The sequence below is a fragment of the Hippocampus zosterae genome, chromosome 15 (genome assembly GCF_025434085.1).
Source record: "Hippocampus zosterae strain Florida chromosome 15, ASM2543408v3, whole genome shotgun sequence".
NCBI classification, from domain to species: domain Eukaryota; kingdom Metazoa; phylum Chordata; class Actinopteri; order Syngnathiformes; family Syngnathidae; genus Hippocampus; species Hippocampus zosterae.
In genome coordinates, this window is record NC_067465.1 from 503097 (window position 1) to 528952 (window position 25856).

Consider the following 25856-nt stretch of genomic DNA (forward strand, 5'->3'; position numbering starts at 1 on the left):
ACGTGCCGTTTTCAAGGCTTGGCGCGTCCCAACGCTCGAGTTGGCATCTGAAGACAGACTCTGAAGGGAAAACAAATGTTAATGAAAGAAATACAAATAGTAAAAAGTTGATATCGGAAACAAAATTTAGCCAATACATTTAGAAACAAGACAATAAAAAAAACTATGAATCAAAGTTCAAAATATAGCAAAATTTAACGAACTAAAACATTATCAACATTTGACTTTAAAAACGATGCGGTAAACCCGAAATATAAAAGATAAATTAAATATGAATTAAAATGGGCCAAATTAATCAAATGAAACAATATATTTTTATATGAAAAAGAATGAGCTACAAAAAAAGGGCAAAACAGACTGTAGAAGATACATTTTAGTTCAATTTTTTAAAATTAAAAAATGACTTCTATAAAAATATACGGTATATTAAAAACTCATTTTCAAATAGACAAATAAGTGTTGTGAATTCAATAAATTAATTTGTTATAGTAATATTAATCCTCAAAGACGGGTCAACACGCGTATAAAAATGGAATTCAACACACTCAGTCGATCATTAGTGGCCTGCATAGATGGCACTACCTTGACGTCGCCACTAGAGGGCGATATGTTGGCTGTGAAGCTGCCAAAAGCTGAGTGTCAAAAGCAGCAGGCGGAACATTTCCTTTCCCGTGCGCCGTCCAGCCGCCATGAAATCTGTTTTTAAAGATGCCGCTAAAAAAAAAAGCTGCTCTCGACATTTCCGCCAAGATGGAGTGGAGTGTGAAGACAAACTATGACCTAAATGTGCATTAAGCACGGATTAGCACACCCGATTAGATGAACTCGCCGTGGGCACGCACGCACACACCACTCCAAGTCACACGCTCCAAACCTCATGATGACTCAATGAGTGATGAAGACATCAAATTAACAAATGGAATTTGGATCGTTTCTTGACTTTTTGTCAGTGATTTTTGATAAATGAGGTGACATTGCACAAAGTCAGAATGGATGTCAGCGCTTAGAAGCCACCAGGACAAAATAGCACTCTGAAAGGCGCTTTCTACAATAGTTTGTCCATTTAGATAATTCAATGGACGTTGTGGCGGCGCAACCAGGCCGCAGTATGATACATTCGTGCCGTCGTACTTTTGATGACGGCGCAGTCAACCATTGAAACTAGTTAAAGACTAAAGTCCACAAAGGACAAAGAATATAGCGTTTGCCCGTGACTATTGCTCTGTTGTCTGTATACATGTGTTGCTCCACCGCTTGTGTTCCAGCAAGGGTTTATAATCGTGGCAACCGCTGCCACAATTTAGCACTTGATCATACACAGCGACTGATAGATGGATGGACGGCCATATACATCCATATCTCGAGAGAGATATACTTATATCTCTCTCTCTATATATATATATTTAGATATATTTGCATTTATTTGCTGATTGGTTGGGAGAAGTGAGCCGGTTGCTACTGCCTACTGGCGAGCTATCAAGAAAACAGCAAGCAGTCGACGGAATGTCGAAAGGGTTTGTCCGAAGAGCGGAAACTATCCTGTGTGCATTGAGGGCGCCTAAGCTGGATGAATGCAGGAAGGGTTTTAACCCCTTTGCCCATTTTGGCAAACTAAAAGATTAAAAGATAAAGGGGGCAGAAAAGCTCCCGAGGTTTCTTCCAATGCTCGCCAAACAACCTGGTCTGCTGCGTCACCTTGGAAAACGTTTGCCGGCGTTTACCAATGCGTTTCATGAGCAAAAGCCAAAAGCAGCGTTGACGTGCCGCGTCACGGATAAAGTATCATTTTCTTCACAAAATTATAAGGCGAAAGGACACGTTGACGAATAATTAAGGGCACAACTGAAAGCGGCTTCTATTGATCTGAAACCCTTTATGATACAAAAAAAGGACTTCACCTTGCCGTTTCAATACTTTTGGATAGTTCCGTTTGTCCCCCGTACCCCAAGCTGGCCACTTGGGGTACGGCAGCAGTCCCTCCCCTCCACATCCTTGTCCTCTTGCTCCCCCACCCCCTTTCTTTTTCCCGCCTTCCTCCCCCGTCCCCCCGGCAAGCTGACGCAGCGCCTCTGCGGCCTTAGCCGCTTTGTGGCTAATAGGATGTGGCGGGCTTAAAGTGGCATCTGATAAAACTAAGATGCTTGCTAGCTACGCTGCGCCCGCTTAACCAATTTGCACTCAATTAGGATAATGGTGGGGGAAACGAGCAAAGAGGGACAGCTTTAATATAGTAATGTGATAACTCCATCATCAATTTCGCTGGCCGGCGACTCGCTAGGCGTCAGCCATGACAAGAGGACGCTTGCGTCCCATCAAAAAAGCAACGCGGCATCCATTTGACTTTGAAAAAGCTTAGCGTATGTTCCATTTTTTGGAAAGATTGAATTTTCTTTTTTTTTTTTTTCCTGACCGACCGGGACACATTTTTCTAGTGGATAACCTTGTCCTATTAAAACGACCCCCCGACCTGGTTGCCAGCCGATCGCAGGGCACGCGGGGGGCAAATGTTCACGCTCAAAATCACATCTCGGGACAATTTGGAGCGTCCAATCAGCCCGCCGTGCGTGTTTTTGGAATGCGGGAGGCAACCGGGGAGTACCCGGAGAAAAGCCACGCAGGAACGGGGAGAACATGCAAAATTCCATTTGCAATTGGCTGGCTTTACGATCCAAAAGGGCCGTAATGGTCTTTCCCGTTGCTATAGAAGCTACTTATTATTATTATATGGACATATATGAATGTTCATTTTTGACCTGATAATATTTCTCTGGAGCTTCCCAATTTTTCAAATGGTCCAATTTGGCCCCTAACGTGACACGAGGGTGTTTTGGGCGACGAGTCACGGAAAAAGGGAAACGGATTCAGGGTCGTTTCCGGTGACTGCGAGTGACAATGACAAAGTCCGTCCATCTCTCGTGTCTCTCTGGGGTGCGTAATGAAGGGATTAGTGCACAACTCTCGCTTGGTGGCCTTTATGTGGCGCACAATGGCTTTTTTCAAAGAAAGTTTTGTCAAGGCTTCATTAGCGACGGCCTCCAACTGGGCCCTGAATGCGACACGCATTTGGAGCAATTACTTGGGCAGAAAACAACTGTCAGTCATTCTTAAAGGGGAAGGAGACCAATCAATATAGCTCTTCATCCCTCCTCCGTTTTGTCTTCCTTTTCGCGCTCCATTGGGTTTTTTAAACTTTTTTTTTTAAATTTCGGCGGTGGAAGACGGGACGCCGTCATGGCATTTGTTCACTTGGTGCGCAGGCGGCGGCAGGTGTGGGGAGGGGGCGGATTTGAAGGATTTAACGTGGAGCAACAAGTGCCACTGGCAACCGGATCGTGTCAGTAGCACACTTTGCTATTACAGGCAAGGGACGGACAGTTACTGGAAGCAAATGTAGGCGAGCCTCCTTTGTTGGGGGGGTCCAAGACGATCTCTCAATGGTTCCTTTTCCTCGGAAGAAAAACGTGTCCATCTACCGGGCTCCGGCGGGACAAACCCCAAAGTGACCCGGCCGAGTGGCCATCCGTCGCGCGAGGCTCGGTCGGATGCATTTGTCCATGGATACCCTGGCCGTGGCGGAAGACGCTTGCCTGGACAGCTTTGACGTGGCAAAAGGCGGCGCCGGATGCGGGGGCATGGTGCACAGTATCGACGTGATCCTGGGCTTCGCCAGGGAGCAGGACTCTCTGCTCCGACAGCACGCCGTCCACAACCTCCGCCCCCGAGACGGCGAGCGCGGCCACAAAGCCACGCAGGAAAACTTGCAACTTCCTGACAAGCACCATCCCTACGGGCGACTGGCCGACAACTCGCAACCATCCTATCATGGTGAGCGCCGCATATCCGAGGAATGGGAAAAGTTCCATTTAAGTTGAAGGTTCTTGGCGATATGAAATCAGACGGAAAGGTTTTCAAGAACTCTACATTTAAATTACAAATAGAATGTCCCAAATATTCTTCAAACCTTTTAACTTTTTCTGCATTGGTGAACCTTTTGAATACGGTTCCGAAAGTTGTCTAATGAAAAATTGGCAGACTGTATTCCTAAGGAGCAAACGCAAGGCAGCCAGTCGTGGGCCCCGATGTTCCATTTTCCCGTCATCGGTAATGACGGGAAAATACGATTGAGCGTATTCTGTCAAAATCCCACACCGACAATGCGGTTTGGGCCGTTTCCAAAGATTTTGATTCTCGAATCGAGCGACTGTGACATGATGTCATCTTGCGCCGTCTTGTCTTAAAAGTTCGTTTTTAGCGGACACGATGCGGGGCAGGATTAGAGCGGGATTTAACCGCTAGGTAGCGTCTGTTCCTGTGGGATTACGCGAAGGGGGGAATTCAGTGAAAGATGTCATGTCACTTTGGGGCTGGCCAAGAGGCCCCCCCGCCGAGGACACCCGGCGGATTTCACGACTCCGTGCAACCGGAAAGTCGCGTGCAGAAATGATGGTCGGCGCACGTTTGAGCTCTTCGACTCATCAACGTTCTCCATCATTTGGGCGTCAGATCTCTTCTCCGGCGACAAGTGCGACGGAGGGATGAGCGGCGCGCAAGGGGCCCCGGCCGAGGACTCCCCCGAGGCCGTTGCAGAGGAAGAGCGCGGCAAGAAGAAGCACCGCAGGAACCGGACCACCTTCACCACCTACCAGCTGCACGAGCTGGAGCGCGCCTTTGAGAAGTCCCACTACCCGGACGTCTACAGCCGCGAGGAGCTGGCCGTCAAGGTCAACCTCCCCGAGGTCAGGGTGCAGGTAAGGCCGCCACCTTTGGGCATGAGTCATTCTTATCCAAAACATTTGGGACCGCAACTTTCCCATTTCTCTCATGGGCAACCATCCCTAAGCCCTCCTGTTTCCCGTCGTAATAGACGATGAGGCCTTTCCACCGCTCCCGATGACTGAACTCTTTCTCGGCGTCCAGGTGTGGTTCCAGAATCGGCGCGCCAAGTGGCGACGTCAGGAGAAGATGGATTCCGCTCCAATGAAGCCGCAGCACTCTCCCGTGCTTTCCTTCAGCCGGCCCCCGATGGCGCCCGGCGTGGGGCCGGCGACCAACCCGATGCCGCCCGATCCCTGGCTCGCCTCGCCCATCTCCAACGTGACGTCCACGCACGCCATCTCAGGCTTGGCGGGTTCGCCGCACAGCCTGCAGCCGGCCTACGCGGGCCACCGCTTCCTAGGCCCGGTGCGGGGCGTGCAGTCCATGGGGGTGCCGCCGCCGTATCGCTGCCAGCCTAGCTTCAATGACAAATTCCCCGGGGAGGACGACAGGAGCTCCAGTATTGCGGCGCTCAGGATGAAGGCCAAAGAGCACATTCAGTCCATGGACAAAACCTGGCAACACATGTGATCCTCTTGGGCCGCTCCAGTTCATGATTACAAAGCGCAGCGACACAGGAACCGTTTTCTTACACCGGAACTCGGACTTTTTCCAGGACCATTTGGGGAACTACTGCCCAAATGTAGTCTTGGATTATGAAGTTATCGTGGACAAAAGAAGGGCCCCCCATTTTTCTTAGGTGGAGGAAACATCGGGGTGGGGTCTACGGCTTTGAACATATCTGAACGCAGCCTTTTCGTGTCGTCAAAAACAAATAGCGGGTGCAAACGTGATGACTGTCAATCACTTTTTGGGGTTGGGTTTCTTAAGCATTTAACATATTCATTGGAGATGGCCGGCGCCACCTTTTGTCCATTCGGGATTGAAGGGGCCATTTTTCTGACACGACAAGACAAACGACTCCTTCGGTCTGATCGGACAGGATTTTAAATGTTCATGAATGGCAGCGTTGGCGTTTTCTTTCCCCTTTTGGCGGCACACGTGACAATGCAAACAAGAGGAGGCCCGGCGCAAAGTTAAAGAGTGTGTCATCTGGCCACTCGGAGGCTAATTTCAACAGACAAGACTGCCTCTTAGCACCTGATTACTGCTTTTAAAGCGATTAAGTCCAGATCCTCTGCCAGAGACGGAATGTCCTCAGGTGCCACTCAATGAAAAAGTCTCTTCACGACATGACTGGCAAGCCAATCACCTTATTTGACTTTTTTTTTTACATCATCTTTGAAAATGACAGAAACGAGCCCAATCGGGTTTCAATGGTTTGGAACTCCGATGCAAGTCTTCATGACACATGCAACCCCCCAAGCCCCCCCATTAAATTTCAATTTAAAGTACCTCCACTTTAAGACTTGTTTTTCTTGACTCGGCTGCTCTTAATGAGAGGCGGCGTACAATGAGTGGGATGGCGGCCCGCTATGGATATTTGCCAGGCTGTTAGGCAGATGAGGCTCCACTCCATCAGGCCCGAGAGGGGGTGTCAGAGGACCCCCTCCCCACCCCCTCTTACTATCCCGCCCGCTAATTGCCCTCCGATCAATTTTAATCATCAGCATGTTGTTGTCTATTGTAGAATAAGTTCTATCTGTCAAGGAACATTTGTTTTTGCACAGAGACTTAAAAAAAAAAGTAATCGGCAGATAACAAAATAATGTTAGCTTGAGTCATATTACCTGTATCATGCGGACAAACGGATGACTTGTTAGGGGTGGACCTTATGTGACATTGCGTCATTTTGGTCCAGCGAGCTGAAGAACAGAGAAGGAAAAAGAAAACATTTTAAGAGCGATAACACATTTATGAATACATATGACGACACATTTATATTTGCACGCGCACACATGAAATACTGACCCTTTTTTAATGAACTTGGGGGCAGGCAGGAATTTTCCCGTCTGAGCCTCAACACTGCGGCCACAGGATTTTACTATGAACAGGAAAGAATCTGAATTAGAAAAAGAGTCAAGATTGCGCTAAAATGAGCGAGATCATGATGAACACACCTTCATTTAGCAACAGGGACATCGATGACGCGCACGCGGCGAGCTTCTCATTTGCTCAGCCGAGCGTGAGCCGGGGCTCCGGTGAACGGGCCTACGAGCGGACGGGCTCCGCGGTGGAAATAATAAGGGAAAAGAGCGGAATTAATGAGGTTTGATGCCAAGCGCTTCTCAAAAGGGGACACCGGTTGACACCATTGGGGAGCGCTCAGGAGGGCGCAGACGCTGGATGGCTGGCGCCGCTTGCATTTTCTGCTCTCACTTGAAAAGACCACAAATCTCAACCGAGGACAAAAACGGGGTTGATGCATTGCAGCTAAACACAGCAATCGACCCCCCCCCCCCAAAAAAAAGTCCCCTAGTGGTTGTTTGAAGCATATCATGGAGCTCTAACCTCATGATCTGTGGTCTCATAATTGCCCAAGTTGGTTTTTGAACTTCTGGTCACCATATCAATAAAAAATACCATCCATAGTCTTTTTTGTTGACTTTGTTTTTTGCATGTCTTTAAAAAACTTCAAGTCTAACTTGGGCAATTATGCGACTGGGAAATGAAAAAGCTACAAATGAACAAAGGACAACCGCAAGAGTAATCATTTTCAAATAGGTCGAATTGTTGCTCCTTCGCCCCCAATCATTTTTATTAGGTTTATAATAATAAGGATGAGCACTTGGATGGCTATAAACTATATATTTCATCAAACAAGCTGACAACAAACGGCGAGACAATCGCTGCTCTCATTTGATATCGCAGAGGAGGGCGACGCCTCGCATGATCCAGTGGTCGGGCGGTTGACTGGTGCCCAATATCACGGCGGTGATGTAATTGAGGTCGGTACGCTTGGGTTTCTTATAAATGGGACACACGTAGTACTTGGGGTCGGGGGGCGCGGTGGAGTTGACGGCGAACATTTGGATGAGGGGCAAGGGAGTAAAGAGCACTTTGGGGGCCGACTCGCAGAGGACCGAGTTCTTCTTGTCCCAGTCGGCGCCCTCCAGGAACAGGCCGTGAACCAGCACGCCTACCTGTTGAGCAAAAAAAAAAACAAACAAAGAAAAAAGGATCGCACTGTGGTCACACAAAATGACGGACGGGAAAGTTGAAAACTTCAAATGGGATTTGAGGTGAATTAACAGGAATAAACCATCAATTCAAATAAATCACTCCCAATTGGTGTTTTTTTTTTTTTTTGTGTCTGTGTATCTCACTTCTACATCGCCCTTGAACTCCTCCTTGGTCTTCTTCAGGACTTTGTTGCTGAGGGTGACCGAGTCCAGAGCCCAGCCTTTGTTTGCCCTCGTCACCTCTTGCCTCATCGCAGTGAGGAAACCTGAAGCGTACAGTGACACCAGCCAATGTTTTTTAAGATTAAGATGTCCGTTTTAAAATCAAGACAAAAATCACACATTTTGCATCGACTTTGTGAATCTTCGATAAAATGTAAAAAAAAAGCATTTTCAAGATTTTAATTCCCCACGTGCATTTTATAATCGGCAGTCGAAACTTTATTACTCACCCTGAGGGTTGAAAAAACCCGTCATCCAAAACGTTTTGGGCCGTCGGGAAAACACCCAGCTGTGAAACTGTCGGTTCCTGTCCAAGAGCTCGGTGAACCAGAACCCGATTGTTGTGGACTCCCAGGAGAGCTTCCTCCAAAGATTTGGCACACGGGCATCAAAGATGTTGTCCAGGGCGTCACGGAGGTTCTGCGAGGAAAGACGTGATCAATGTACGCTATTATTTGGAGAAGACCAGCGGTGGGCAAAGTGAAAATAATCCTGGCCCATGTGCAGCTTGCCGTTTTTTTTTTTTTTTTAAATGTACCTCGCTCATGATGATGGTGCCCTCGATGGCCAGCTTGAGATCCTGAAGAGTGGCGCGCACCACAGCGATAATCCTCTGCATGCGGTCCACCTCCTGGCGTAGGAAGATGTTCATGGGGTTGAGAGCCCCCATCTTCTTCAGATTGGCTCGGACCTGACGCCGGCAAAGACGACGCACGCTGGAATGACAACGCCAGCGGAGAGGTTCGCGACGAAAAAGCCAGCCCTACCTCGTGAGGAATGTAGTCGCGGGGCAGCTTGTCCAGCATGTCCTCCGCCATGCTGTAGACGATGCTCTCTCGGGTGGCCCCCGAACCGCCGCCGCTCTCCTTGGGCTGGATGTTGGTGATGGTGTCCAGCACCTCGGCGGACGTGTTTCTCTGATAGCTGAGCAGAGACAAAACGCAAAGGATGAGTCCATTTCTTTTGAATCGGACTGTATTTCCATTTCAGGTTATGCGTGCGTGCCATTTATTTGGAATCCATTTTTTTGAAATGCATTCATTGATTCGTATTTTTTTAAATTTCATTCATTTCAATTTCTTGTGACTAATTTTAAATTGTAGATTCTATTTCTTTTATTCTTCATTCGCAATGGTTCATTTTTATTGAACTGAAAACCATGCATATTTATTTTGGCGTATGGCCTCCGATTTATTTTCACTCATTTCTTACACAATGTCAGCGTTGGGGTGCAACCCCAGCGCTTGCGTGGCGTCCACAGCGGGCAAGCCCTGAATGTAGTCGACGTATTCCTCGATGGTCTTACATATCGGGATTTGGTAATCCGTGTAGAAGCAGAAGGACGGGTCCAACATTTTCTTACTGAACCACACCTGTAACGGGGAACGTTCCAAGGACAAATACCCACAAAAATTCAAACGGAAACAGATGGATTATTATGCCGACCACGAGTACGGACGGCGAGGTTGAAAACGGAAAAGAGGTCCTTACCCGGGCAAAACATTTGAGCAGGCGTTTGTCATAGTCGTCGGTGACCCTGCCTCCATACTGCACTTCGGCTAGCATGTAGCGCAGAGTCACCCAGGAGACATCCTTGGTAAGGGCGGACAGTTAGGGAAGGAAGCCGCCGACACGACGCAAGTTTGTTTGTTTGCGCGCGTGCGCTCACCTTTCTGGGCCCGCAGTCATCCAGGTGTCTCTCCACAAACTCCACGCTGGCCGTGAAGTCTGCAGAGTTGAACTCGTACGGTATGTTCCATCCCAGCGGTCCAAATTTGCGCCTTTCCTGGGACCATCAAGAGCACATTTTTTTGGGGAAGTGGCACTTTGGCTTGAGAAGATGTAACGTAAATAAAGCATTTCCTTGTGCCTAATCCCGTGAGCGAGTGCGCTACCTGAACAGCAGAGTGGAGGAAGGCCACGCCGTACAGCAGCGGCTTCCATGTCGGCAGGTTGCTGACTTCCAGCTGGTTTTGCGAGATGCTTACAAAGGTTCGCTTCAAGCTGGCGCGAAGTCCCTGCGGTGGGTCGTTGGTAAACTTGATGGAGGACTTGAAAGACACATATTCCCAAGTCAGGGTCGTGTTGTGGCAATAGTCTCCGAGTGCAATAATCAACTTTGCAATTGTGAAAGCGATGCAATCGTTTCAAAGAAAATGGCAACCTGGAGCAGCGTGATGGAGAAGAGGTCGTGCGGTTCGGTGGTGACCCACACCCTGAAGGTTTTGTGCACCGTCTCCGTGACAGTGACGGTCTCCAACAACTCATCCATGAACTCCAGGCCCAAGTGACAGTTCTGCAGGAGCACCCAGCCTCCCTGCGGCCACCCATGTCGGGCAAGATGAAAAAAGTGAAATAAGCGCATCATCTATCGAGACGACGGGTTTACATCGGTTTCCGGTTGGAATCTGTTCTGTCGACTATGACTGAAAGCAAACTTCACTCCCCTCAAAATGCAGTTTCACATTTAAGCCAAATGTTCTCGTGCTATGTGCCCATATGAGGTGAAAAGAAGGGAAAGTCGTACTTTCTCTTAAGATCACATCAAGATTTGAGGTTTGAACTCAATCGTAAATGTACTGTAATTTGTGACAAGCAAATAAATGACGCTGTGCACGACACAAACCTCCATCATTGAGCTATTAACAAGCTTCCTCGCGTGGACCTCTTGCCCTTGCCCCATGGAGATCGACCTACATCCTGGGAGACACAAAGGGACCATGACTGGGCGCACCACTTTAAAAAACAAATATACATCGGTCGTGGCTCAGTGAACTCACCGATATTGAGCTTCTTGGCGAGCGCTTCTATTTGGTTGGTGGGATCCGAGCCCATCGAGAGGAAGCAGATGAGCGGCGTGCGGATGTCGCTCTCCTCCCACGTGCCCAGCAGGTTCAGCAGGACGGGCTCGGCAAACCTGGAGCCCATGGAGTCGCCTACGTACTTCCTAGCCTGAGCCAAAGTGCGATCTGGACACCAGGACCTGCCGAAAGAACCAAACATATTGTTCAATGTGTGCATTTTCCTTTTTGGACTTTTTTTTGGGGGGGGGGGGGCGCACCCTAACGCCCGTTTTAATATATAGGGCGCACCGCATTATAAGGCGCATCGAATAGAAGCTACAAGAGTGGGTGCAATTGCGTTATGCAGCCACTAGATGGAGCGATTCTGAAGAGAATACAATAGAATAGGCCTTTATTTCTATGGAGCTTTCACAACGAAGCGCTTTGTCGAACATTTAAAATACTACGTCCCAAAACATCAGACTATCGAACCATGTGTAAGGCGCCTTGAATTATATGGTGCAGTGTCGGCTTTGAGAACATCGAATGCTTTATAATGTGGAAAATACGACCAGTTGACCTCGTGCAACTTTCTGCCTGTGTCGCTGGGTCCCCCAAAATTGCAGTACCTGATAAGCATGAGTTTGTTGAAGACGTCCAGATTGTTGTAACCATCTGGGATGACGGCTTCTTCCGGGGCATCGCCGTTGGCCCACACTTTCCAGTGTTTTCCACTTTTACCCACCTGCGAGACGGAACGAGCCACGCGGTATGAGGACACCCCTCATGGAATCGGAAGCCGCGAAATCCACGAAAATCAACCTGATTGAGGATGTTGGCAAACTGAGGAAGTTTACTGAGTTCCACGAGGTTCAGCCACACAATGTCAAGCACCCAGTTGAAGGGTTTCGGGGGGCAGGCCTTCAGGTCGAGTGCAGCGCCGCCTGTCAGAAAAGGGCTCCGTTCAATGCTTTGAGATTGACTTTTTCATCTTAGAAACAAATTCATCTCCTCCGCAGACGTAGACAAACAAAAAAAAATCCCATCTGCAAAATCACTGACTTGAAATGACCATACCTTTGATGAGAATCTGAAATTGGCTATGCTGTATCCTGCCATTCTGCAGGTCGATCTTAAGAGCCATGAGCATGGTGAAGATGAACTTGTGGTTTTCGTACAGTCCGCGCACCGTGTACCGGAAGACTTCATACGTCAAGTATTCGATGATGTTGGCGATTCGTTTGGACGTTTTGGCCGACTTCTCCGACCTGCGAAACGCACGTTCATGACTGAACGCTAACAAAAGCTGGGCAAAAACGGAGACGACAGCCTAGCCCAGACAGCCTCCCCGAAACGAACAACTTTACCTGGCCAGCGAAATGTCAAAGATCTTGAGGAACTGACTGAGGGAAGTCTGGTACATGACGTTGACCATGCTCATTTCGGTGATGAGGAAGTAAAGGATGCTGCCTCGGCACGCCACCGGGCGATATTCGGACTGAGCCGCCTTGATTTTCTCCTCCGCCTCGGCCGCGATGTTCAGCTTGACGCTAACCTCGGCAGCCGTTTGCTTGGTAGTGCTCAAAATGCCAATCATGGAGTCATCATCCACCAAGGAACCTGTGGGACACGGGGAAGGAAAAACCTCTGATCGGTATATTTGCAACCCTTACAAAGAGAAATCCGCAGGAGTCATTTGGGACCTTTGGTGGTGCTCAGTTTGTAGAGCAGGTTGTCCTCCAGCTCCTGCATCTTCCTCTTGTTGGAGGTCACATCCTCAATCAGCTTCAGCCTCTCGTTCTCGAGTTCCTAGACCAGAACGGCCACCGCACTTGCAGCAGGTTAAAAAAAAATGTGGAGAGAAACACGCAAAAAGCAACCCAAAGTGATGGTGCCGGAACATGGGCAAACCTTCTTCTCGGCGAGGATGACACGACCCAGCAGCTGGTCCTCCAGGCCTTTCATATTGACAGTGAAGTCAATGATGGACGTCTTGGCGCTCACCTCCGGCGTGTACGAGGGATTTGGCAGTTTGGTGGTAATGTAAAGCCGGAAGTTGTTGGACACATCCACGTCCTTGTCTCCCACTTTCACCTCCACGGAAAAAACAAAAAAATTAAGCTCACTCATTTAGCCGGGCGGTGCTTGGAGAGTTTTTCAACGAGCAACGGCAAGAGGTCAGGGTGCAAGTGTGCATTTGTTTGTTGGCAGGATTACAGAAATGACATGGAACTCATTTTCATTTGAAGCAATCTAAAAACAAAGACAGTATTTTGGGGGCTATACGTCACACCATTGTAGAAATCGGAGCAGCCAAACCACGAAAAAAAGGAGTAAATAGTCCCAAAAATAAATTGGATTATATCTTGCTAGGTTTTGCACACCCCAAAAAAATATATCAAATTGAAAAATAACACAAACTTCTTGATATTTCAAATGGATGAAAAATAAAAATGTGAGGGTTTTTTTTTTAAACGAAATTGTTGTTTGGTTAAAAATGGTGTCACCCGAAACTGAAAATTGCTCACAAAAACGCTTATCGGCATTCCATGGAATCACCTTGAAGTTGGAGCCGGATTTGAAGAAATTTTTCTCCAGGACGTTGTCGAGGGCGGGGTCCAGCTCCTCGCCCACATCCTCGATAAGTAGCGGCCTCCCCAAGGAAATGGAGTCCTCCAAATGCGTACGAAAGAACTTGTGGTTGAGGGATGTCAGCTGTAAGTGAGACAACAGCGGGATTGAGACTCCCGAGTCCCCGCGTGGGGAGAAGCCGATCAAATAATTGACGGATGGATGAATGAATGAACTCCATCCACCTGCAGGGAATTGGCCTTTTCTTTTGCGGTGATCCAAGTCTTTCCTTGAGTCTGCGGATCGACCAGGAGCGGATACCTTGACGCTTTGGTGACGATGATGCCGTTCTGCACCGACAGGTCATCTCCGGGCAGGCCTTGAAGATTCCACTCGCTGATCTAGAAAAGACAAACACATTTTTAAACGCACGAATCCAACCGTTGGCTCCTTTTCTTGCTCTTACCGTGGGAGCGTCCACCAGCGTGGAGATCAGGTTGAGGTTTTCCGTGAATGGGATTTTGTTGGAAATGAGATCACTTTTCCACATGTCCAGCAACATGTCGCGGAAACTCTGGTTGAAGGGGCCGCAGTATGACAGGAAGCCGGTAAGCTGCAGCACGTCGCCCACCAGCCTAAACAAAATGAAAACAAGCCGAGTTGAAACCCTCTTTCTGAAGAGTCCTGCACAATCTAGACGGGAGCTAGTGTTTTTGCTTTCCCCTTTATTTGATTTGATTTTTTTGTGTTGGTAGGATCTCAGGTATATCAGGGACAGAAGTCAAACAGCAAAAGTTTAGCTAATGTTCTTGTATAGAATTAAAAAAAAAACTTTACTAGATGCAAACAAAAACCTGTCAAAATTGTTTTTTTGGGTACATTTTTGGTTCAAAACAAGCAATTTACAACATTTCCAGACAATCAACTGAAAAACAATAGTAATGTGACATTGTGTGTAATAATTAAGAAAAATTCCTAAAAATGAGAAGAGAAACAACCAACAACCTTTTACCCCTTTGTGTTTCCTATAAAAACATCCATCGTTTGCAAGGAAGAATCAGAAAAATAGCATTCTTTTGTGTATTTTGAATCGTTTTGTTTTTCAAAATGAACTCTTCATATTTGGATCACCGCGAGACTGCGTAATCGGGGGAGGTGCAGGTATCAAAAGACACCTCATGCTTTTGAATTTGGGGTGAAAAACAAACAACTCCCCCATTTTTTTCTTTGTGGTGTGGATTTAAAAAAATATATTTCCACCTACCTCTTGATCTGAGATTTAAATTCTTTGCTTTGTTGGGTCCAGCGAACTTTCTCATTACTCAGCCCGCCGATTAGATCTGAGGCGGCCTGCATTTTGTTCTTACACATTTCTGAACGATCCAGCAATTCCTGAAAGAATTGGTCCAAAGAATAAGGTTTAGGGACTCGTTCTCCCACAAAGGCTATCGGTCCGGAAGCCGACCTGCTTCTCTTTGCTTGCGGCGTCGCTTTTGGCTTGCACCAGGGCCAGCTCGGCTTCCTTTTCGGCCAGCGTGGCCTGAGCTGCCATTTGCTCGGCGCTGGCTTTTTTGTAGCGCACTTCCTGAACCGCCAGATTAGCCTAACCGCAAACGACACCGCAGAGTTTGTTCAGAAAACGCCGCGACTTGATTCATCGCTCGAATTTTTGAGCGTCGCGCGGTACCTTGAGCGGCAGCACTTCCTTGTTGATGTCATAGAAGGTGGCCATAGCTCTGGTCCACGCGAGCAGCCCGGCCACGCTGCCGCACACCTTCTTTGCGTTTTCCATGGTGTAGTCCTCCATATCGAAGTAGGGCTGCAACAACTCCACCGTCTCCTCATTGATCTTGTCCTTGACGAACTGCTGCAGCGACCCCAAGAAGCCTGTGCTGCCCATCAGCTGAAGCGGACGCCAAGAAGAACCACGGTGAGAAATGTGGACATTGGACAAGTTGTCCGGAAAAGAAAAAAAAAAGGGCGAGCGGGATCAGACGCACCCTGAGAGCATCGGGCCACGATGGCTTGAGACAGGGCAGGTTGGGATCCATTGTGACAGTCTCCAACTTTCTTTGGAACAACAGCAGGCAGCAGTCCATGATCCTCATAATCAGGTGCGGTGGCTTGGCCAGTTTCCTCACAGTGGCAATATCAGCAGGCTTGATGGTCTGTTTTTTTTTTTTGTTGTCAACACACCAGCAAGTACCACAATCAAAATATGTCTCCAAAGTATACGGCCGGGCGCTTATGGCCCTCAAAAAACACCCATTTCAGGTTAGACTCGATTTGCGAGTTACAAAGAAGCAAATAATCAAAACTTGCACAAGAGTAGACCTTCAAAGACGATCCTTAACAAATGTGTTAAGTTATTTCAGTGTATCAAAATAATTGTGGAAAATGTGTCAAGACTGAACCTTGAAGCACTCGTAAATACTACTTGAAAGTACAACGAGAAAAAAAACCCTCACGTTCAGTGCATTTTCAGCCTCCTGTAATGCGGGCTTGGCCGCCTCCAGTTTTTCCTCAGCAATGGCCCTCTCCTGCGTGATTTCATCCACGATCATCTGGGCTTTGTCGCTCACGGTCTGGACCTCATTCTTGATTATGGTGGCCGCCTCGGTTCGGACCATCACCTCGGCTAACACCTAAAAAAGTACATCTCCCGTCATTGTTACGCAATAGCGCAAGCGGCGTTTCCCTCTCGTGGCGAGTGGCGTTTTTATTTTACCTTGTCGGCCTTGGCAGAGGCCACTACCAATTCTTTCTCGCTGACTTCCAGCTCTTTGGAGAGTTTAGCTACGGACACGCTGGCCTCCATCAGTTTGTTCAACCCTGACATCAAGAAACAAAATAGGTTTATTAAGAGAGACCCGGGCCCTCAATATTTGTGGCGCCCTTTGTAAGATGAGAAACTATGAACTCAACTCTCGATTATTTATACGCCACTTTAAAACAACCATTGCTTCATTCGAAGTGCTGTACACGGAGTTAAAATCAATCATACAATCAACAGACATTTTATTTTGCAAATGAAAGACTCAAACTATTTTTTTTATACTTGCATGTTCTTCCCTTTGATTGCGACCTTTTGACCCAGGGGTCATAATAAGTGAACTTTCACACGTGAAGTTCTGGGAACTTTTACCTCATGCTACTTGTTGGTTCCAAGGACCAAAATGCTCCTGGAAGTGAAAATAGTGTACCCGCCGGGTCTGTGGCTGTTTTTTGACCTAAAATTCGAGGCCCTTTTGTTCCTTCGTACTTTCGGTATCGAGGAGCAAAATGATTTTTTCCTTTGAAATGTGCTTACCGACATTCATGCGCTGGGCGAGCGTGTTAATGTGCTCGTGGTTTTGATGGTAGAGTGTCTTGTAGCCATTGATGAACGAGAGGTACGATTTGGGGGTGACGTGAGTTCTCCTCCTGAATCTGTAAAAACAAAACAAAAAAGAAAGAAGAAAAATGCAAACTCAAGAAAACGGCGACCGACATCAAAATGGTCGTTACCGTTCAAAGTAGCTCTCGCACGTCTCCGACACCGTGCGATGGTACACGCCCATGGTGGTCACCATGGAAGCTTTCACCTCCGGTGAGCAAACGACGGGAAATTCTGAGAGGAAGTGATGAGCCACGGCCACCAGGGCCTCCTCGGGCCACGGGGCAAACCAGTCCATTGTGCAGCCAGATATCAAGCCCGGGAACTTCAGAGACCGAGAGCGGAACTTTGGTCCCACCTGTAGAGACCACCGCTAAGTATCCTTCCCTGGCTGGATCTGTACGTCTAAAAATCCAACGCGTTCTCATTGGGAAAGTGGCCTCTCCTATCACCGTGTATGAACTGCGCTCAAAAAGGCCCTTAAATGAAGGCTCGGTATGAAGATTGGTCTGATCTCCTTGAAAATATCGTCCTCTGGAGTAACGTGGAGTGCATCCACATTTTTGGTGGGCGAAATCTACTTTTCTACGTATCTATAGCAAATGTTTATCCTATTAATCATGTCATTTGAGCATTTGGGGGGTTAGGGATTTCACGACATTTTTTTTTTTGAGACGGCACTCACCGGCGAGAAGCACAAGACGACGTGCAGATTCTTCCGCGCCCGCGATATGAAGTAGTCGTAGAGGTTGTCGAAAGTGGGTGGAATGCGGGGAAATTCCTTTTTCATGACCGGAATAAGGTTTTGGGTAATCTCTTGGATCTCATCCTTTGCGAAAAGGTTGGAGACCTGCGCAGAGATGAAGGATGTGAAGGATGTGAAGGATGTGAAGGCTTTTCCAGCGCGACATCAGACGCAAAGTGTCACATTTCCCCAAAATGAGCTTCTCACCTCTCCAGACGACAGAACATTGTTCAGGTACTCCAGGAAGGCTTCCTGTTTGATTTCATTATCGGTAAAAAGGAAGGTGATGCCGCGCCCTTCGGCCCCACTCGATTTGTACAACTTTTTTAGATCTTCCATGAAATTGGCTATATTGTAAGACCTGGCGGGAAAGACGGACAGAAAGTGCTCCACATGTCATTCATAATAAAGAAACTGAATACGTATGCACATGTGACATTTGCCGATTTGTTTTTTCATTCCATTTGTTAAAAAAAAAGTCAAAAATTGCTACAGCAATTCATCACATCGCCATTTTAGGGAAACGTATAATATAATCACTGACAGAATGATTATATTTCCTATGCAAAGGAATTGGAGCGTATGTTTGGTCCCCCCCACCTCCAACCAAAAATAAAAATCAAACATCCTGAACTTTTTTTTCCCCCTCACTGTGTCATGATCCAGAATTACATGCAGAGGAAAATTGCAGAGAAATGTGGCAATATTGCCTGGCTACAAGCCAAGTCTATTTTCTGTTGTCCTTACTTGGTCAGTGTGATCTGGTTGACTTCGTATCCAGCGATGTATGAGGCAAGACGCGTCAAACTCTGTTTCCCGGATCCTCCCACCCCCACTAGGAGGGCGTTGCCAGTATCCGTGCGAATGATGCGCGAGATCTATGCAACGTAGCGGCAAATGACAAAATAGAGTGTTCCAAAAAAAGTGGCTATTGTACAATATGGACGGTAAATTTTTGACCTTTGTACTCAAGAACTCGTACTTAAGAGCGCGAGGACTTTTGCGACCTCTGCGTGCGGACTCAATCTCACCTTGACCAGGTGAGTCATGGCATCCGTGAAGAAAACCAAGTCCATGTGAGAGCCCCTCACTTCGTCATTGTGCTTGGCCTGATAGAACCTTAGCTTCTCCTCCAGGAATTGGAACGTGGGGACCTGCCCGAATAGACGAGTCACGTTGAGGACGGGGTCAAGCGGGGTCAACACAAAAGCGTCTCAACAGCCCAGTACCAGCTCGTAGATTTTGGGGGCATCGAAAGAGGCGTTTTCATCCTCCTCGCCAGTCGGTTCGGGCGCCTCTCTCAGGAAGTCGACAAAGTATGGATCCTTGTGGATGGACGCGACCAGGCTGGGGTCGATGTGCTCTTTGACAACACGGCTGATGGAGCTCTCGAACCAGTCTTTGTCCTCTGGGCAAATGAACCTAAAAAGACCAGCAAAAAGTTTGCGATCCGCCATTGCGGGCGCGAAGCGGGTTCGAGCGACGTCGCCGGTTTAGCCGTCTACCTGTCGGCGATGACGCGGGTGCATTCGCTCTTGAAGAGGGCCACCAGGGTCTTGAAGTCGTTGCACTGCTCCGCCTCCACCTTCAACATTCCTTGCCAGATCCTGGACAAGTCTCGCAAGTTGAAGATGTAGTGAAACTTGGACGGCGTGGGCAGCATCTTGGTCTAAAATCGAGGAGATGGCTGGTTCGCCATGGTTTCTACACCAACTCCCATTTCCCAAAGGAACTACCTTGGTCCACTGCCACAAAATGCGGCCGGCCGACACGAGCTTCTTCACCATGGCCGTGACATTTCCCGTGAACTTCCTGCACTCGTGGAAGTAGCCGCAGCCGATCACGCCTGCGCGTTCGAGCAAACGTGAGCGTTTGTACAAATTCTCATCCGATTTCTACTTTAGAGAGTTACCGAAGATTTTGTCAATGGAGGTATTGGAAGGCAGGGTGCAGTTGAAGACGGTGAACTGCCTCTTGAGCCTCTGCGGAATGTCATTTCGCCCGCCGCCGGGGTGGATCATGGCCCCCAGCATTTGGACGTCCACAATGGTGATGAAGTCGCCGGGTTTGTCCAGATTGTACATGCCGCCCATCTCCATCATTTGCCGGACTATCTCGTTGGTGATCTGCGGGGAATTCGCGCGCGCCCTTCAGGCCCAAATCTAGACGGACTGAGCACGACCAGTTCAAAGTGACGGCCGAGGACTAAAACGCATGGCTGAAAATCGATTCGTTACAAGTAGACCGACTGATTCATCGGCAAGCGATCGATTGATTATCAAATGCTCATTTTCAGATCTGGCCTCATTAAAAATGGTCGTAACGTTGGCCCCTCAACAGTAAACGCTGTCGGATTTCTGCAGACCCCGTCGCCATCCGTCGGCACGCACCTGATCTCCCCATTCGTTGACGAGAGGCATATTGATGTCATCCACAAAGACCGACATCCTGCGCCCGCCCGGCGGTCCGTACGTGCTGCCGATTCTCTTCTCGATGTAGCTCTCCACGGTGCGCTGCGACAACACGCGTTTCGTCGTTAAGCAAACGCGGACCGCATCATTTTACAATGGGCAGGCACCTCCCCCGACAATGCCGATTATCCGTCTTGGCTTTTCCCGCGATTGGCAAAGCAAATGAAAACATGCAAAGAGGGAAGCCTTGTTCCTTATCGACCACCCTACCTGAAACATGATGGGTTCTGTGGCCGAGGAGAAGTTGAGTGACTTGAAGAGGTCCGTCTCGGGGTCAAACTTCTTGGCGTGGCTTTTGATCATCACCGTCTTGGCCGTCCCTTGCTCACCGATCAGCAAGACAGCCTGTGAAGTGTTCCAAATGAATACGTGCATTTATATCGTTTGAGCCGAAGCGCAACTCACCTTGTACTGCTTAGCGATGGTTTCCAGCAAAAAAGCCGTCCTGGTGTTATCCACGTTGGGCACGAGGATGGAAGCGTAGTCCGGTACGTGATCTGTGGGATACTCGTACTCCCCTACGTGTTCGTTCCAGTGACACCACTGACCTGGAAATGCAAAACAATGGAAGCGTCTCTTACATGGTAGATTGCTTTGCGACTGAAAAGCAAACACACACACACATACACAAATACATTAGAGTCCATTTTCTGGTGCTGGTGGTTTTTATTGTCATTTGAAAGACCAGAGCCCAGATTCAAATGCACCATGTCTGCACTGTGAGGCGGATGTGCTAACAAGTCAACCATTGTGCCGCCCACATTAGATCAAATGTTTTGAGGTTTTGTTTTTTTCCAACTCTTGACACTTCCAGAGTCCATTTTCCATCATTTGTTGCCTTTACAAGCCGTTTGATTTTTTTTCTTTTTTTGTTTGTTTGCGTGTGAGCATACCATCTGTCCCGACCATGTATTCAAACATGGTCTCTCCCTCCAATGTGTGAGGCAGATCAATGTTGCTGTCGTGCTCCCGGAAAAAAGCCTCCATTTTGTCCCGGTCGTCCAACTCCAAAAGGGCCCCCAGACTCCACATCAGACCAAAGACGAAGAGACGCTCCAAGTGTTTGTCGCTGACCAGGCCCCCCATCTGCTTGGTTGGGATGAGGCCCTCCAGCAGATTGCAAGACTGCCCGATGAGACAAAGGCAATCAGAATCGGCGCGCGATGGTTGCGCTCGCTTTGCTTTGCGTACCTGCATGATGTAGTTACACTCCAGGAAGGGCATCTTGGGTTTGAGGTTCTGCCTCATGTACGAATACACGTCCCAAAATATCCTGCCGTACAAATTAATGATGTTCTCCGCTTCTTCGGCGTTACGCTTGTTTGTCCATCCCTAAACAAAACCCAGACAAGATTTCAAACGTGGCCAAACGAGTCTTGTTTGGTGTCAATTGGCCTTTCCCAAAACATTTCAGGCCGTGTCGCACGCGGGCAACTCGGCCTCAGTTGGATGACAACCGTACCTTGAGGATGGGTTCCCAGGTCAGCGCCGAGGAGCTCATGAAGACCATGCCGACGCGGGACACGGTGGCCGGAGAGGCGTTCTCAATATTGTGCACCTCGAACACCAGCTTGCAAGCTGGCGACATGGTGATGCGGTCACCGTTGGCCAAGGTGAGGGTTTTGTTGTCATCCAGCACCGAGTTGAGGTTTTCAATCCAGATGGCGTCCACGGGACCATCCAATATGATCCATATGATCTCTCCTGCGGGTGAAATTCAGCATTTTTGATGATCGTTGCCACAAACTGTCTGTGAAACTACAGAATGTAAAACTATTCAAGTATTCATCATCTTTTGGAAACTTTTGGATCTTTGTCCGGCCCCCCCACCCCCAACAAAATTTAAAGGAGTGAGTATTTCTCTTTAAATTGTACTACTACGGTATTTAGAATTTTTGAGAGTAATCGCCGTCTTTCGGCTTCTTGTAAATGGTGCACGTTGCGATAAACACGGAAAGAAGACGACTCGGCTGGTGAGCCACATTTAACACTTAAATGTTAAAATCAAATGTGGAAAAAAAGATGACAAATAAAATCTAAATACAAATCCAAATGAACAATATTTTTACAAATATGTATTTTTTTATTCAGTGATTTTTTTTTGGGGGGGGGTTGTTTTTGCATGATTGCATTGGCTCTCATTAGGAAAATTTGATGTAGGCCTATTCTAGTTGAGGACAGCTATTGGAATTAGGCACCTGACCTTTCTTGGCCTTCAGCGTCCTCCTCCACAGCGTGGAGAAGATACCGTCAGTCCAGTCATTGGTGGCGGCGTCGAGCCGGCCAAACATCTGCGGCGCGGTGATGGCCTTGGGGTTCATGCGCATCTCCCTGTGCGGCGTTCCGCACTCCGTCAGCGCTCGCATCAGGATGTTGATGACGGCCGTCTTACCCGCCCCGCTCGGCCCCAGCGTCATGAGGCCGTGGCGCACCAGGGAAGCCTCGTAGAGCTGTCGTCGGAAGTCGGAACGGCGGATTAGCGGCCAAAGCGCTTCGGAGCCGAGCGGCAATGCGTTTGTTTGATGAGACCTGAACCAGTTTAAGGTTCCAGTTGGGGTGGTTAACCAAGGCGGCGAGGTCCACTTGATTCTTCACTGCGGCCTGCAGTTCATTGTAGGTGCTGTTGTCCAGCTTGATGCCAGGGAATAAGTCATTGATGAGACTGAGGAACAGAGGTTCGTCCTCATCCACCTGAAACGACACACACTGCCACTTGGAAACAAATCTCTAGTCATGAGAAAAAGAAATCAAATAAAGTTTCATAAAGATCTGGACCAGAAGCCCAGGTCCTCTTTGCAAAGAGGAAAAAAAAAAAGCATCATGTGCATCCCCGTTTTGATGGATTACCAGTTTGGACAAATTCATGTCACGCAACACTCTCATGACCGTGCTGGACTCGGAGTCATCAGGCCGCGCTCTCTTGCAAGCTCCCAGCGTCCTGAGCACGGACAGGATGTTCCTCAGGCCAAAGTCATAATGCACCTGAAACACAGCCATGCAAAGGCAGCCACGCCGCATGAAAAACTAAAATGCTGTGAAGGCATCTGCGACATCTTCAATAGCCAGTGTTGGAGATGTTTTCAGGAGACCCGCCTTATTCCTCTTGCTATATCCTACCTGTTTTGTGAGCTGCTCCTCACAAAGTTTATAAAGAACAAAGAATTTTTGAGCCAGGAGGACATTCTCGTTGAATCCGCAACTGGCCAGCTTGACCCTCATGATGATCTGCAAAAGGCAACAAGCCGGTTATGTGAAAACAAAGAGAGAAATGTCGAAACCTTTGTGTACCTGTCGATCGGGCACCATCATGGAGACCGTCCTGAACTGCACTTTCAAGTTCTCCGGAAGTTCCTGACGACCGGCATAACCGGGGTTCTAGGCAGAGAACCATAAGATGCCGGTGTACACTTTGACGCTCTTAACCCGGTGGTTTCCATTTCCAAGTCTTACCATGGTGATGAAAAGCCCAAACTCCGGATTCAGGTCAACTACGTCGCCGTCCGTGAAGACAAAAGTAGGCTTGTGTGTCTTGCGGGCTACCAGAACAATGTAAATTTGCTGAGCGGCCACAGACAACACCGGCAGGTCGATCCTGTTGAATTCATCAAAGCAGCCCCACGAGCCGGACTGCGCAAGGCCTGCAGGGGGGGGGAGTCAGAGTAAGAATTCTATCTGCCAGGAGTGATGATATCAAATGGCTTCTTTCAAGCTAAATGGCCATCTTCCTCTGTCAATAAGGCCACAGTTTCTTTAGATTTCTTTCTTTTTTTTGTGTGTGGTTCAACTTATGATAAATGGCATCGGAGCTGAATTTTCAAAGCATGCCAGGAGAAGGAATGGCTTTCCAACAAACACATGCTGCAGCCATAATCAAGTAAGAAAAAAAAACAACAACAACAATAGCATAGCACGGTGCCTTCAAGTACCTTTGTAAATCCTGCCAAGGCCCCTGAAGTCCATTTGGTCAGAGCAATTGAAGACCACCACGTACTTTCCTAAGCAGCGACCCATGTCTTTGGTGGTCTCCGTCTTTCCTGTGCCCGCCGGCCCAGCGGGGGCTCCTCCCATGCTCATGCCCAGGGCCTGGGACAGCGTAATGTAACACCTGAACACAGGCCACGATGACACCGTATCGACAAAATGAATGACGTGAGCGTCGCAAGAAGCGCGTGCAAAATGACAAGACTCGTTTGTTGTCTTGCCTGTCTGTCAGCGGGGTGATGACGAGACGGTCGGTGCAGCCCAGGAACTCGTTCTGATAAACAAAGTCCACATTGGTGATGGACACGATGACCTTATCGATGCCGTCATTGTAGTAAAACCTGCTTTGCTTCAGCCACTCAAAGTCATTGGTCGATTTGACCGATTTTGCCACCTGAAGACAAAGCAACAACAATGTGGTACGCAAAGGCAAACAAACAAACAAACAAACCGAGAACAAAAAAAAAAATCTCAAGTCTACCAGCTCTTCAAAGATGTCACTCTGGTGCACGTGGATGGTGACCAGAGTTTCGTACTTGACCCTGTCAAATTTGGTCAAGTCGTAGGTGGTCTGCTTGATGAGCATTCGCAGGAGGTTCAAGAATTTCTTTTTGGTGAAGATCATCACCTCCTTGCTGAATTCGGCATTTTCGAGGGCCTCCTCCGAGTCCCTTGTCCAGAGCATTTGGATTCCAAGCAGGCCCACCTAAAAAAGGATATGGAAGTCTGCCATTTTGATTCCAAGCGGCTTCATCCCATGCCGCTTTTACTTCATTTTGTGAGCCACATCTATCGTGAGAAGACCCACAAATATTTCCTCTGACAACAGACCTGCGCTTGGAACTTGTCAAGAAAAGGTATGAGCTCAAAGTCTTCGTCGTTGATCACATCGTCGGCCGCCTTGATGACGGTGTGCAACGATGACTGCTGCTCCACCAATAACTTCCCAAGCCAGAGCTCCACAGGACCCTGAGCTAAGACGGGTTTGTCCAGCTGGAACCGCATAAAATGCGCAACACAAAACCAATGAGAAAACACACGCAAGCATTTACAGGATTCAGATAACCCGTGAGCCAAGACGGACGGGGTCCGTATCGACGATTGGCATCCGTACCGGCAGTTTCTCCGCTTCTTGAGACAAGACGGCCAAAATGCTGTCGTATTCATTGACATCAAACTCAACTTCATTGACATTGTCAAACACTCCGAGAAGATGCGACTAAAGTGGGGCAGAACAAAAATCGGTTTTATTCCTTCCTTTTGGCAATATCACCCTTTGGGGTTTTCCAGTCTATATCACCCATTCTAAATAAATCAACTTGTGCCGTTTGTCCAAGGACGTTTTTGAGGTCGACAATTGTATCATTAAATGTACTCACCTGAATTGTGTGAGAATCGCTGGCTTGTCCGAGGATTTCCAAGAGCGCGGGATCGGACACGAAGAAGAACCGTGGGAACAGGAGACGTTTTTTCTCAAGGTACCTGCAGTGTTCGTGCTTGTTAAGTACCACTAGGAGACTTCTTCCAATTACAAAAAAAAATGGCGGTAATGCACGTTTACAAAATGGCTGCCAACAGCCACGTCGTTTTTAGCAATAGTGACCCTAAGGGGAAATCAACCTTCAGTGGAAAAACGTGTTTTTGTGATTCGGCAGAAGCTACGTCTAACATGGAGCTAAAGCTTTAAAAGTATTTGGTGTTGAACCGAGGGGAGGGTCTTCTTAACGTCAGGCCGCAGCCTTGGGTGATTGAAAATACTTTGCTGCCATCTGGTGGCATTTATAGAGAATTACAAATATTACTCATGTG

At 48.1% G+C, this 25856-nt stretch overlaps 2 protein-coding genes across 2 annotated transcripts in view; one reads left to right on the forward strand and one right to left on the reverse strand.

Moving 5' to 3' along the window:
• The first annotated feature begins 2619 nt into the window (after positions 1 to 2619).
• Positions 2620 to 5347, forward strand: LOC127615966 (retinal homeobox protein Rx1-like). Its single transcript, XM_052087330.1, has 3 exons — positions 2620 to 3825; positions 4504 to 4748; positions 4918 to 5347. Exons 1-3 carry the CDS (start codon positions 3543 to 3545, stop codon positions 5344 to 5346), a joined length of 957 nt encoding a protein of 318 aa, XP_051943290.1. The 5' UTR covers positions 2620 to 3542; the 3' UTR covers position 5347.
• A 321-nt stretch (positions 5348 to 5668) lies between these two features.
• Positions 5669 to 25856, reverse strand: part of LOC127615965 (dynein axonemal heavy chain 8-like) — a 31203-nt gene continuing 11015 nt past the window's right edge. Inside the window, exons 39-93 of the mRNA XM_052087329.1 lie at positions 25427 to 25529; positions 25162 to 25266; positions 24879 to 25040; positions 24529 to 24753; positions 24269 to 24441; positions 23993 to 24171; positions 23517 to 23704; positions 23355 to 23441; positions 23184 to 23291; positions 22914 to 23048; positions 22596 to 22757; positions 22270 to 22516; positions 21529 to 21770; positions 21258 to 21398; positions 20960 to 21191; positions 20472 to 20614; positions 20277 to 20411; positions 19986 to 20108; positions 19508 to 19721; positions 19332 to 19441; positions 19101 to 19264; positions 18825 to 19017; positions 18627 to 18749; positions 18343 to 18473; positions 17803 to 17956; positions 17536 to 17700; positions 16982 to 17208; positions 16785 to 16903; positions 16203 to 16306; positions 15943 to 16119; positions 15475 to 15642; positions 15162 to 15377; positions 14940 to 15077; positions 14739 to 14866; positions 13941 to 14109; positions 13720 to 13875; positions 13463 to 13618; positions 12815 to 12997; positions 12607 to 12712; positions 12271 to 12523; positions 11981 to 12171; positions 11726 to 11847; positions 11533 to 11648; positions 10901 to 11103; positions 10747 to 10820; positions 10285 to 10437; positions 10016 to 10171; positions 9790 to 9906; positions 9612 to 9713; positions 9333 to 9493; positions 8888 to 9044; positions 8659 to 8811; positions 8351 to 8540; positions 8043 to 8164; positions 5669 to 7859 (exon numbers count right to left, since the gene is read on the reverse strand). Coding sequence (XP_051943289.1) covers positions 7572 to 7859; positions 8043 to 8164; positions 8351 to 8540; positions 8659 to 8811; positions 8888 to 9044; positions 9333 to 9493; positions 9612 to 9713; positions 9790 to 9906; positions 10016 to 10171; positions 10285 to 10437; positions 10747 to 10820; positions 10901 to 11103; positions 11533 to 11648; positions 11726 to 11847; positions 11981 to 12171; positions 12271 to 12523; positions 12607 to 12712; positions 12815 to 12997; positions 13463 to 13618; positions 13720 to 13875; positions 13941 to 14109; positions 14739 to 14866; positions 14940 to 15077; positions 15162 to 15377; positions 15475 to 15642; positions 15943 to 16119; positions 16203 to 16306; positions 16785 to 16903; positions 16982 to 17208; positions 17536 to 17700; positions 17803 to 17956; positions 18343 to 18473; positions 18627 to 18749; positions 18825 to 19017; positions 19101 to 19264; positions 19332 to 19441; positions 19508 to 19721; positions 19986 to 20108; positions 20277 to 20411; positions 20472 to 20614; positions 20960 to 21191; positions 21258 to 21398; positions 21529 to 21770; positions 22270 to 22516; positions 22596 to 22757; positions 22914 to 23048; positions 23184 to 23291; positions 23355 to 23441; positions 23517 to 23704; positions 23993 to 24171; positions 24269 to 24441; positions 24529 to 24753; positions 24879 to 25040; positions 25162 to 25266; positions 25427 to 25529 — 8749 coding nt within the window. The 3' untranslated portion in view covers positions 5669 to 7571. The remainder of the gene's footprint in view (positions 7860 to 8042; positions 8165 to 8350; positions 8541 to 8658; positions 8812 to 8887; positions 9045 to 9332; positions 9494 to 9611; positions 9714 to 9789; positions 9907 to 10015; positions 10172 to 10284; positions 10438 to 10746; positions 10821 to 10900; positions 11104 to 11532; positions 11649 to 11725; positions 11848 to 11980; positions 12172 to 12270; positions 12524 to 12606; positions 12713 to 12814; positions 12998 to 13462; positions 13619 to 13719; positions 13876 to 13940; positions 14110 to 14738; positions 14867 to 14939; positions 15078 to 15161; positions 15378 to 15474; positions 15643 to 15942; positions 16120 to 16202; positions 16307 to 16784; positions 16904 to 16981; positions 17209 to 17535; positions 17701 to 17802; positions 17957 to 18342; positions 18474 to 18626; positions 18750 to 18824; positions 19018 to 19100; positions 19265 to 19331; positions 19442 to 19507; positions 19722 to 19985; positions 20109 to 20276; positions 20412 to 20471; positions 20615 to 20959; positions 21192 to 21257; positions 21399 to 21528; positions 21771 to 22269; positions 22517 to 22595; positions 22758 to 22913; positions 23049 to 23183; positions 23292 to 23354; positions 23442 to 23516; positions 23705 to 23992; positions 24172 to 24268; positions 24442 to 24528; positions 24754 to 24878; positions 25041 to 25161; positions 25267 to 25426; positions 25530 to 25856) is intronic.